Source organism: Adiantum capillus-veneris, unplaced genomic scaffold (assembly GCF_014529385.1).
Source record: "Adiantum capillus-veneris isolate H3 unplaced genomic scaffold, ASM1452938v2 Hic_scaffold_955, whole genome shotgun sequence".
Taxonomy (NCBI): domain Eukaryota; kingdom Viridiplantae; phylum Streptophyta; class Polypodiopsida; order Polypodiales; family Pteridaceae; genus Adiantum; species Adiantum capillus-veneris.
The window spans coordinates 2,245-15,896 of NW_028221910.1; the positions used below are offsets into that span (position 1 = coordinate 2,245).

The 13,652-nt window shown below is 41.5% G+C and overlaps 1 protein-coding gene across 1 annotated transcript; it reads right to left on the reverse strand.

The window, feature by feature from the left end:
• Nucleotides 1–6,794: 6,794 nt before the first annotated feature.
• On the reverse strand, nucleotides 6,795–8,986 carry LOC147416454 (aspartic proteinase nepenthesin-1-like). Its single transcript, XM_086508343.1, has one exon. It carries the CDS (start codon nucleotides 8,654–8,656, stop codon nucleotides 7,049–7,051), a length of 1,608 nt encoding a protein of 535 aa, XP_086364469.1. The 5' UTR covers nucleotides 8,657–8,986; the 3' UTR covers nucleotides 6,795–7,048.
• Between the last annotated feature and the right edge of the window lie 4,666 nt (nucleotides 8,987–13,652).

Below are 13,652 nucleotides of genomic sequence, written 5' to 3' on the forward strand. Positions count from 1 at the left end.
GTTCTTGTGAATTTGTTAAAGCACTGCACTCCGGGTGCGATGGAGACTAAGCCTGCAATCGCAAAGGAGGTGATCTGTCTCTGCTCATAGATGTTGCTCGCCTCTCCACTAGATCTACTTGATCGGGTGAAAGAGACGCTAAGAAGCAGTAGTAGTGCTTCTTTGCGTCTCTTTCATCCGATCAACTAGATCTAGTGGAGGGACAAGCAGTATCTATGAGCAAAGATAGATCACCTCCTTCGCGATTGTAGCCTCAGTCTCTATCGCACTCAGAGCGCAGTGCTTGTCGTCCCTGCTTGTGAGAACATACCTGGAGCATACGTACATGGAGTGGATGAAATGCCGATTAAATACAATGACACAATTACACATATAGACGGAAATGAACAAAAAGCCATGTGAATACAATATATATTATAAAACGGAGCAAAATCGTTCAAATACAATGTTTATGGCTTTAAGAGGTCTCTCTCTCATCCTCGCATAGCTTAGCATAACTTCCTATATCTATATAGATCTCTCCATTTAGGCAGATGTCCTCAGTTTCATTTTGTAGATCCTCTGCATGCACCCCATAGAGAGTAGCATCTTGATGCTCGTCTGGCACCACCTCAGCGGCTTCTGACTGAGCATATTCTCCGATCTCCTCTATTGATGCCGTTGTGATTGGCACATGGTAGCCCTCATATGTCCGTGCACTACGAGGGGCTACCTTTATGACGTACCACCAGTTTGATGCAGACTTTGTAGGATGAAATATCACCTGCCAGAGCCACATAACTTACATGAGAGCTTCCAAGCACATAGCTTCTAAAATTGGATGTTAACTATTTACATACTTACTTGTTCACAATGCTCGGGTAGTATGAAAGTGTCTCTTAGGTCGGTCCATTTTTTAGTTGAATCCACCTCAAGGAAACCTCACTCTCCTCTACGCATAGTAGCATTGCGACCCTCTAGGATTATCTTGAACCATTGCACGTCGAACAAGTCGAAAAAAAATCCTCTATAATCGATCCTCAAAATTTCTTGTAGCGCACCGAAGTAAGTGAGTTCCGCCACCACAGGATCTACATCAGAGGACCGTCGTCAACTAGACTGATCAATTTTTTCCATGATTCCACAATCTCGAGTAAAACGCTTTTTGTCGATCCGTTCCACCCTAAAATGTCGACCTTTACACCATGCTGCTGTGTATGACTTATACTACAACCAACAAAGATTATGAGTGGCCGTTTAAACATCTAGAAAGTCGCTAGTCGTACATTGCAAACTTACCTTGGTCGCGCAACCCCAAGAGTACTCCCACTCCTCCTCAGTCACTTCTTCACCGCACTGTTGTGCACTTTTCAATTGGTTGTGCAACCATCTTAAGCTCATGAATGTTGGTAGGCTCTCCAGACCCGCCGGATAATGCATCGGCGGTCGTCTTCCCCGTCTCCACTCGATTCGTGCCCTTTGTTGCTCTTGCTTTGCATCCTCGTATTTTTTACATCACTGGATTGTGAAGCATGCAAAATCTGTTGATCTTAGTCTCTAGATCTTCCATCATCTTCTTCTCAACACCGAGATTGCACATGACAATCCCAGATATGCGCTCATAATCTATGGTTCGCCATAGCCTATCCCGGGCTTTATCGAATCCGTCTAGCCACTCTCCAATGTAAACTAGGGACTCTGATACCAGCCAACCTTCTGCCATGCTATCCTCTGAATGTGCCTTCTGATGCACATATCCCTTGAGCGTTTTCATGAACGTTCTAAAAAGAACATCCATTTGGAATGTACTGTGCCAGCTATTTCCACCTCATCAACTATGTGAACAAGAAGATGCACCTGAATGGTTAGCATGGTAGTAGGAAAGTTCAAACATGCACACAACCTCTGCAGCGTTTAGTTTGGTGAATGGTATGGAGTCTACAGTGATCTCCTTTTGTGAGATCCATTGCACCAACTTCGCAACTTTGTAGATTGTGTTACGAAAGTTAGGAGACAAACATCCCTCAATGGCCACCGGTAAAATAAACTGCAAAACACGTCTATCAATGATATTAAAGTCCACACATGAATTTGTTACACAATTCCCACTATGAACATACCTGACACATTTATGCGAGTCGTGTGACTTCAAACGGGTAAGCTTTCCTTCTTTAGTGAAACACGTTTTGAGCGAGTGCATTATGCCAGTGAGGGTCCACACAGATCAAATGGTCTCTTTTACTTTGCGTTCTTGGGCTCCTGTCAAAATCCATGGCGCTTTAGGGAGTTTTATGGATCCATCGGATATTGTCTACGGCCAATATTGATCCATACAATCCACATTTCTAAGGTCAACCCTGGATCCCAAAGTATCTTTCTTGCCGGTTAGATGGTCCCACAACAGATTACCCCCATTCTTGAATATGTGCATTGGATCAAGCAAGTGATTGATCATGAGTCTGGGCCAATATGGTAACTCGTACCATAGAGAGAGTCTCTTCATCCCTGGGGCAAACCGTCATCACACATCTAATTCTGCTCTAACTATGCTTGTGCAGACATCCTCGGTGGCTCTCTTTCCAAAAAGCCATCACGTAACACACGATTCTCTGGAAGATACACTTGATGACCTTCGTAGATTTTCTTCTTTAATGAGGGCGCCCAATGTGCATTAAGTCTAGGTCCACATGTGACACGTGCTTTGTATCCGCTTGCTTTAAGCCCTACATGTATACACATGACAATAGATAAGCTTGAGAAAAACCAAGATTTACAGTGTTTGAGTTTGAGTGTAAATCACCTGAGCATTCTGTTAGTCTGGGATAGTCATGCATGGTCCACATTAGAATGCCTCTGATCAAAGCATTCCATCAACCTGTGTGTCAGCTCACATCCACCACTTCTATGCCAATCTACAATTGTTGCAGCTCTTCCAATAGTGGACGAAGATACACATCCATATTCTTCACTTTATACCGCCTCGGCACAATCAAGCTTAGCCACAAGTGCCCCTTCTTGGTAGTCAACCACAGGGGAATGTTGTAGTTGACGATGACAATGGGCCATACACTGTAAGATGTTGATCTCTCACCAAATGGATTTATGCCATCCATAGCCAGGCCTATGTGCAAATTTCGAGCTTCTCTTGCAAAATCCGTCCATGTATCATCTATATGTTTCCAAGCTGCGCAATCTGCAGGAATCTGTAGCACACCATTCGAAGATCTATTATCCTCGTGCCATGATGCTAAGTCGGCCATGGACTTACATTCAAAGAAATGCTTGATGCAAGGAAGCAGAGAAAAATGTCGCAAAACCTTTTGTGGAATTTTTGGTTCATGGAGATCTACTCGATATCTCTCGGAATAACATTTCAGACACTTCTCCATGTCTATGTATTCCCTTCTGAAAAGAATGCAGTGGTTGGGACAAGCGTGAATCGAACTGTAATCCATCCCCAAGTTTTGCAAGATCTTTCTTGCTTCCTCTTTGGAATCTGGAATCACATTATCAGTTGGCAGTATGTGCTCTTTGAGCAATCTACACAGCGAAAAAAATGCGGTACACTTGTGTAAGTAATCTATCAGATCATTATACATATAGATTTTTTTATTGAAGTAAACACATTGTAATAGATCACCTGAAAAGCACTGTGACGCTAGTGTCACTCCATCCAAACTTTGCCTGCATGCTGAGAAGAACCACGAGCGCCTTCAATCTAAACACACATGCTCCATCACACAATGGCGTATCGGCTTCACTTTTCACATCATCATAGATAAGCCTTTCTGAATCCATGATCGTCTCGATCATTTCATCGATCTCAGACATTGCCTCTTTTGGGAGTGTGGTTTGCATGATCATCCTCCGACCTGTTAGAGGCTACATCTTGTGGCCTCATGTATGCTGCTTGACCAAAACGCCGTCTATTGGGTTGCAAGATTACTGCCTGTTGCCCAGCGTCAGAGTCCGACGAGTTATAATTGACAACAACTCGATCTATAATAGATGGATCAAACTCGCCAAATTCGTGAACATGCTGCAAAGAAACGTGTCTTGCCCGTCGCACAGCATGCTTGCATTGATTACAAGGACATAAGATCTTTGTTGAGAGATAGGTGTTTCGGTTGGACGGCCCCACATCCTCGTCACTACTCATAATGAATGTAGAAATATCTAACCTGGACATAAATTTAATCTTCTATTGGTATCCTCCGTCTCTCTCTCTCTCTCTCTCTCTCTCTCTCTCTCTCTCTCTCTCTTTGTTTACACTGTAAACTACCTCACATTCTCTAGTCATGTTCGATCCTCGCACACCTCGGTTTAGAGGTGCACGGAGATCAGAACCACTGGGTTATAATCTCGTTTTTATTGGTCAATGCCTATATTTGTGGGTACGAGAAATCTACACCCCCACATCTACATGATAGTTCATGTAGTGACAAAACCCCTTTTCCTCTTCTCTTGCTGTAGCAAGAGAATTCATAGCATCTTAACATCTCTTCACAACAGATCTTTATTCGAGAGATTACTTAGCACATTACATGTTGGTCTCCAATTTGAGTATCATGCCGTTGAAAGCTTTCCAACTTAAGGTCTCATCCGTAGTGAGGAAGAGAGGGATCATTGTTCGCCTAACTGTAATTTTTTATCCATAATCCCGAAGGTAGACTTTAATATATATACTAAATCCAAAATCTATTCTTAAATCTAACCTAATTGAACATATGGTGATTCTGAGGTAATTGAACATGGTTAGTGGGTGAGTTAATAGGTGTCAGATTCTAATGGGAATATACATATTGTTGTGTAACTAGTGTTTGCTCTTTGGGCAAAGCTTTCATTGGCATGCTCAAAATCTAACTTAAATCTAATTTAATTTAAGCTAATCTTAAATCGAACATAAATCTAGATCTAATTTAATTTTAAACTCAACATAAACCTAAAGCTAATCTAATCTTAAATTTAACCTAAACCTAAATGTAATCTAACTTAAATCTATATCTAATTTAATCTTAAATCTTGTTTTGATCTTAAATCTAAATCTTATCTAATTTTAAACTCAATATAAACCTAAATCAAATCCAATCTTAAATCCTAAACCTAAATGTAATCTAACCTAGCTAATTTTAAATCTTGGCCTAATTTTAAATTTAACCGAATCTTAAACTCAACATAAACATAAATCTAAATGTAATCTAACCTAATCTAAAATTTAATTTAAATCTTAACTTAATTTTAAATTTATCATAAATTTTAAATGTAATCTAACTTGATCTTAGATCTTAATCTAACCTAATTTTAATTAAATGTAATTTTAAATTTAACTTAAATCTAAATCTTAATGTAACATTTTATTTCATATTTTCTCTACTTTTTTTAATCTATATCTCTCTCTCTCTCTCTTTGTTTTCTCCCCTTGCCTCTCTCTTTTCGTCTTCTCTCCCTATGTCTCTATTTGGTTTTTGTTTCTCTCTCTCTCTCTCTCTCTCTCTCTCTCTCTCTCTCTCTCTCTCTTTTCCTCTTTCTCTTTGTTTTCTCTTTTCTCTCTCTCTCTCTCTCTCTGTGCTTTATATATATATATATATATATATATATATATATATATATATATATCATTCTCTCTCTTTACTTTATCTCTCTCTCTCTCTCTCTCTCTCTCTCTCTCTCTCTCTCAGACACAATGTGTGTGTGTGTGTGTGTGTGTGTGTGTGTGTGAGAGAGAGAGAGAGAGAGAGAGAGAGAGAGAGAGGGGAAGGCAACATGAGAGAGAGGAGAGGGAAGGAGCATATCTGGCTCTCCTTCCTCTCCTCGTGTGTGTGCGTGGGGAAGAAAGAGAGAGAGAGAGAGAGAGAGAGAGAGAGAGGGAGAGGGAGAGCGCGGTTTTACCTCTTTTGCTTATTTTTTATCCTGTCGGCGTCACTATGAGCGTCGCTATGCAACAAAGAACATAGCGATGCCGTGGATTTTCACTTTGAACGTCACACTGCGAGCGCCGCTAATGTGAGCTACTTCTTGTAGTGTAACTCTACTTAGTAGTGTGTGAATCTCCTCTTGGGGGGTGTATTCCCGGAGCAGTCACTTATCAAAAGATCCCTATATCACGTGCGATCAAGTGGTAATTAATAATACCCCAATATACATACTATACTTACACTATGAGCCTATTTAAAAAACCCCTACCCTCCTCTGTATGTATACATTTTTATACATTTTGATTTTTTAATAATCCTCTGTGATTAACCCACGTGATATCATACACATTCTAAAAAGTGACCGTCCCGGAGGTGCATTGCTGAAAACTCTTCTATGATATTTTTAAAACCCCTTTTTTAACATGCTTGAATGAATAATGGCCTCTTATTTTTCCAAAATGGAATATAGAAGGCCTTTTTGTTAATGTATCCCTCTTGATTTGCTTAGGATATTGTTTGCATTATAAAACCCCTCTTGTTGAATTCTTGAATTCTAACACTCGGCAAGGTGGAACTTGGACATAGGAACCAACTTTTAAGTTAAGGGTCTCATTCATCCATTGCACATGGACATAAATAAAGTATCAAATTTCTTGTGCATGTGCATTGGCATGCGCATAGTTGTTGAATTGTGTTGTCTTTAGCTAATAAAACAAGGAAACACTGAATCTTGTTTGTCCATGAGAAGGAAGAGAAAGCAAAGATGAAGTTGACTATTCAAACTAGGTTGCATACATAGAAGAAGTCTCTCTCTCTCTCTCTAAAGTTCATCACCGACATCCCCACATGAGTTACTAAAGTTAAGTGACTTTCAAACACTAGCTAGTAAGTGCTAGCAACTCAATCTCAATACAAATTCTTCCATTGACTATGCCCAAATAATTGAAACATCCTTGCCACAAAGTAGACTTTGTAGGACCAAAGAAGTCATTACTTGAACAATAACTTTCAAAGGTATAAAATGCGGTGAGGCACATTTTGGATTGTTATCTATAATTTGTAAAATCAGTAAGCTTTTCATAAAAATTGGGTCATAGGCAATTTTACAAGCCACGAGGCATATTTTGGCCAAGGGGAGGCAAATGTGAAGCTAATTACAAGAAAAACAGAATGCACACCAAATTGAGTGGGAGGATGTGGAACAATAATGGCTTGCCTACTATTATTGTGGGTGTATGAGAGGAAGAGGCACTCTTGTCAGAAATTGTTGGGCTGCATTGTGTAGGAGCAAACCCAACTCTAGAATTAGCAATATCATACTCTATTAGGAAGTTCTGTTGCTGGAAATTCCCGAAAAAGTTCTTTGCACCAGACTCTAAGGGCCCACTATTTGTCATGGCCAGACAGTAGTACTTGTTGGTGGTATCAGAGCCATACAAGTGAAAGAGATGCTCTGTGCTTAGCTCCATTGCCGCCGCCCCCTCAAAATGCAGCATCACTGTCGGCGCTGCTGGCGCTTCCCTCTGCTTTGACAGCGGCACCTCATAGCATAATGCTGTGTTATTGTCCTCCAACTCCACCTTCTTCAGGGATGCATCCACATGGCTATCAAATGCTTTTACAATCTCTATGTACGCCTCATCGACAAATGTTGTCAATGTAGTGCCGGAGTCAATAATCGTCCCCCCTGTTCCTGTCAGTGTATCCAGCTCCAAAGCGGCCAAAGGAATATCAAGAAGCTCCCCATTGATGCTGATGCCGGTGAGGCCAAGGTAGTAGAAGTGGGAGAGGAAGGAAGAGTAGCTGTTTTGCAGCATTGGAGTGTATTGCAAGGATGGGTTGGATGTGCTCGCATTGCCTCGACCAAATGTGAGGTAGCCGGTGACATCGACATTGTTCTCGCGGTTGGGGAGACAATAGGAAAACACGTCAACATTGAGCTGTGAGATGACAGAGTAAGGGCCCTTGTCAAGGCCCATGAGACCTGATGCATTGAAGTGTGTCTCTATGCCAACATTGTCGACGCCGCATCCAAATACGAAGTTCAACAATTGAAAGGAAGATGGTGCACCTTGATCCTTGGAAGTGGCATTTTCTGTGGTGAAGGAGAGTGTGTCTGCTGCAAGGATGCCAGAGCTGTTGCTGTTGTCTCCATAGGTGACTTTATACTCGCAAGCACCCGAGTCGGTGCAGCCGAATGCTATTCCACCGTCTGTGTCGGAGCACGCTGCTGAGCGACACATCACATTTGTGTAGCTAGATGATTTTGCGGGCTCGAAAATGGGATAAGCACTTGCCTGTGGTCCACAGTTTACGCAGGGCTTGCATTGAATCCACATAAGCTGGCTGCCGGAGTCGATAATAACCGCAAGGGGCTCCGACGGCGAGCCGATGTGGAGCTCGGCGAAATACTGGCCGAAAGGCTCCGATAATGTCACCAACTTGCCCCGCAACGCTGGCACAATGGCAGGGCTGGCCGATGGCGAGAAGTCGATCATGGTGGGCGCAGGAGCGAGATCGTCGAGGATGCGGCGGGCGCTGATCTGTCTATGGAATAGTACATAATCACGGTGGTGATCGTGGGTTCTGTGTATGCTCTTATGGTGGACAGGGAAGGTGAGGCTTGGGGGCCGGAAGCGTGGTTGTAGAACTGTAGTGTTGTGAGCTGTAATGGAGGGGGTGCAGACGAAAAATCGGGCTAATAAGCATGAAATGCAGTACAGATGCAGGAACTGGCCGCCATGGATAGGCAACAGAAACATTGCCGCCCCCTCTGATCTCTCTCTCTCTCTCTCTCTCTCTCTCAACCAGTAGAGCTCTTACCCAGAGACGGATAAGCAACTTGCTAAAGTAGTAAAATAAGCGCGTCGTAGATGGTGAGGAAGAACGTCAAACTGCGGGGAGGGAGGTGATATCATCATCTGATGGACGAGTAGATGGTTTGAACTTTGAAGTTTGGGAGTCAAAGATTACAGTCGCGACGTGGGCCATCCAGCAAAAACCGATGCAAAAAGCAAATTCTCCCATATTACCCGAACTATTGTAAACCATATACTTGCAATATAGCATAGTAGGTGATACCCATGTTTGAAAATAAAATGGGCAGCAGAATCTAAAGAGATCCTCCCCCCCTCTCTCTCTCTCTCTCTCTCTCTTTCTCTCTCTCTCTCTCTCTCCCTCCCCCCTCCCCCCCATAAACACAAAAACAGAATGGCCAGTCTGGCAGTCCACGCCAATCTAAAATAAGAAAACATGAGTTGGAGATGGAGCGCGATGGGAGCGGGAGCGGGAGCAGGGCAGTTGGGTAGCGAAACTAGCAACAGCACCAAACGGCGAAGGTAGACGGGGGCACCAAGGAGCAGGAAGAAGATAGAAACGAGCAGTAGGACTAGTGTACGAGGAGCCGAGGACGTTTTTTTTTTTTTGTATGCAAGGAATGTGTGGCTATAAGCAGCCTTCGAAGAGGGCGTCAATGGTCATGCGAACTGGGGAAACGTCAATCTCTTGTCTCGAGCACCCGTTTCCGGTTTTACAGTTCCTCTTTGATACTTAAGAGTTGTAGCAAAAGGATCTCGTGAGATTCCATGGATTAAAATAGGAGTAGAGCCAGTAGTAGTAGCCAATCGTAGTAGCCAGTAGGCAATATAGTTTATGCGTATTAGGGTGGTTCACAAATGTCTGCAGACTTTGGGAATTGTGATTCCCAAAGTTAAATTGAGACCTCTTGCACATTTATTGTGTGCTACTAAGCCACCTCATTGGTCGCATGGGTACATATTTGCCCAAACTAACAGAAGCATTGTTGGTAAAACAAGAACAAGGGGCACCTCTATAGCTCAATGTCTCCCGATAGTGCTCAATACACAAAATCAACACCACAAACCATCTCAAATAATCTCCCACAAAACCACAACTCAAAGGCAAGTGATCCTTTGGGATTTACAAGCACACGCTTACCCAAAAGACCACCATGGAAACTAGAAAGCAGATGTCCTGACATGGAATTTTAGCACACATCGACCAATGCACTTGAGGAAAAGAGATTCCCACTTTAAAGGTGCCTTGGGAGTAGTTGTTCTCACGGAAAACCTTTAGGCTTGGATTAGGTTTTTTCGAATGGTTGATAGCTTAGAATATGTCAAATTTTGAGGAAGTTTTCAAGCATAAAAAATAGAAAAACCAGTGTCGGTGGACATTTTTGACTATCTTTTGGATGATGTGATAAGAGGTAGGGTAAGTAGGAATCAAGGAAGGTTTTCGAACTAAGGCTCACCCTCTGAATTGGTGTCACTAAAGTTGCTTTTGCAAATGTTTTTAGAGTTTTCAGGTATGAGACTCATAAGGTGAGTTCAAAGCTTCAAAATAGCATTTTTGGTCATCACTAATTTTGAAAAGGCTATAGCAACTTACGGGTAAGTCAAAAATAAACTTTCAAGAAAAATTTCAAAGTTTGGCAAAAATCATCTTATTATCTCTTGAGTGATAGGTGCATGCAAACATGAGTTTTATTAGCTAAAAGTGTTTACATTAGCCTGTATAAAATCTGACTGCCATCAAACTCCCAAAAGAAGTGTAGATTCTATCATGTAGATAATAAGTGATTTTTTCTCTCAAGCCTAAAACTAAAGTGATATCTTGGGTGTTATAATACTTTTGTGAAGGCACAAGTGATTTCAATTTCATTTGGAGGTAAAATTGGGCTGAAATAACTTTCACTCTGAACAAATAGACAACTGAAGGTAAGAACACTTGAAACTGAATAAGACTTGACAAAACTTCTACATAGGTCTTTAGACACCTTGTTACAACAGTGGAAGTTAAAAAATGGGAAAAAGTTGCAAAAATCACCACCTAGATAATAAGCATGCTTAATATTTGGGAGGTAAAAAAGGAAATTTTTTTGACCATTTCTCAACTCCACAAGAATCAGCATAGTCTAAGCAGGCCCTGATTCAAGTTTGGAACATTTGCTCAAAAATCTTAGAAATTGGACGACAAATACTAAATTTGGCTTACAAACTCCAAAACTGAACCAAACCGCGTGCCTAAGATAAAACTCTTACAAAATTTGACCATTTTCAATTTTTACTTCACAGAGTGATCTTTCCACAAGTTTTTGTAAGAAACTAGGCAACTAGGCTCTACTAGATCCTCCTCCCAACCTCCCTTTATAGGTGGGCTCCTAGCCCCTTGCCCTAGACGGATCCCCTGTCCACACGTACTGCCTAGCCCGGCCCTTGGCTGTAGTCCTTGCCTAGCCTAGTTCTTAGGGTACAGGACCCGTGTCCTGACATTACTCCCCCCTTAAAGAAGATTTTTCGTCCTCGAAAACACAAGTAGTAATATCTTCTCAAGAATACTGATGTTCTCGTTATTGACGTCCCATAAGTGAGCCAGTTGTCTGTATGATCGATAATTGGTGCAGTGAGGAGGGTCAATGAAACCAAGAGGAATATCTTGATTTTCAACATTGTTGTCCGTTTGCAACCACTTGGGTCTAAATGGTAACTCCATATATAACTCACTTGAGTGCTGTAAAGGAGTATCCACAACTAAGAGTCACTCGGGTTTAAATGGTAACTCCATTTATAACTCACTTGAGTACTGTAAAGGAGTAACCACAACTAAGAGTTGTCCATAGGCATAACCAGTTTTCAGATCTTCTGAAGGTACTGGAATAATGCAAGGAAACCTTGGCGTAACTTTCCATGCAATTGTGAGCCAGATTTCCTACTCGCCTGAGTATCTTGAAAAGTCCGTTACATGTTCATCCCTAATGAAGGTTACATGCCAACGTACTCTGTCAGCATGCTTGGTAAGCCCTTGACGTATGAAAGTATTGACACAATCTCCAACCCCACCACAAGAGGTGTTCAAAGTCGAAAATCGTACTTAAGCAAATTCTAGAATAGGGAGAAAATCATCTAACTAGAAATGCGTTGTGCTAACGTATGCTCTTAGCAGATCCTTTAGCACAAGATTACTCTTTGTAATGTTTGTAATCTGCCTATCCCCTTGGATAACTAACAATACTGAGGTGTGTTTTCCTCACGGTTTACAGACAGTCGTCCCAGATGACAAGTAAACGGGAAATCACAGTAGTGTTTAACATTGGTGAAGAATCACAGTAGTGTTTAACATTGGTGAAGAATCAACAATGTTCGAAATAACCATCGTGGTTAACTTGAAAAAAATCCAGAAACGCCCAAACTGAGCCATGACCTCTGTTGGTGATTAGTGGATTTAAAAGTAATCTCATAGAGATAGTGCACATAGAGTGCAAAATGCTTCATAAGCAACAACCTGTGGAATATGCATGCCGTTCCAAATCAGCCCTTGCTAAACACTAGGGCCCATAACACCTAGTGTGCATGCATTTAGCAAAAACTAACCGAACCTGTATATCCATAATGATGCTTGCCAATACTTATGGCAAATGTGATGCGCCTAGCACGTAATAAAAGGAATGTAAATAGTTCTGAAAAGAAACTAAATACTTTTAGTTTGCAATCTTTTGCAAGCCTTGCTGAAACATCTGAATCACAATAAAAGGTTAAACATTGATCACTTCTAGATACAGACAATGAAAATTTTTCATTAACAGCTTATAGCCTTGCTATATGTATAAACAACCATCTGTAATGTTTTTTAGCAGTACTTGTATCTTAACAAGTCATTCTAAGTATCCGACAATTTCTGGCCATGAAATTGCTCCTGATATGTCGTGCTAAAAATGGTCTAGAAAACAGATGTGACCAGCACCTAGGGACTTTGTCGTGACACATAATTGACATAATGGCGCCAGTGGCAGTCCAGAGACTCATATTCTCCACATGTGGAATATGTCTCATATAAGGATGTGTGAAAAGGAACATCCTTCAAGTACAAGACATACTTGTGTGTGGAGGTAACTACAGACACTCTACGATGGGAGTGAGAGGGACCCTCATTCATTGCTCCACACGGGCTAAACTGAACTCCTTGAGTTCCTAGACCACATTCAAGCGTATTTATACGTCTTGAAAAACCAAGTAAAGCATACTAAAAATGGAATAACACCAAATCAATAGATGAGTACCTGGAGATTTGAATGTAATGTTCACTTACCCGTATTCAAATGGAGAGGAGCACGTCCTCTACCTGAAAAACAAACAGTATTGCACTGGGAACCTTGTTTGTTGCCTTTGCAACCTAAGCCCATGAATTAGAATCTACGTAGTCAAATCCCTTGATTAGACTTCTTTGTAGAAACTTCTCAACTAGGAGATAACGGTAACCATCATAGTTAACCGTGTACAGATTGAGTGGAATCAACTTAAAAAGTGTGTTTGTCTGCTACCGCGTGGTAGATTGCGGAATTCTTTTTTTGAAAGTAGAACTGGGAGAGATCAACTGTGATCCTCAATGCAGATCAAACTGTGATCCGTAATGCCTATGGGGTGATGTAGCAATTACTCGCTAGGTCATACCCCAAAAACCGTATGTCCATAGATGCTTTGTAGTGCTATAGAGAGAGCAGGAGACGCACACGAGTGAACTACCGATCCCTTACAACCGTGTTGTCACCCCTGATTGCTGCGTCTATACTCCGTGGTAGAGATCAGCCTGTGTGAGGTTAAGATTATCAGAAAACGCACATGAGCGTTTGCATTGAAAACATGTAGTGAAAAAAAATGACACCCTAAACATCCGTAATGATATCTGTAATGACAAGATGCTTGCTTGTCAATTAACGTCAATGTGTACACCACTGGGTAG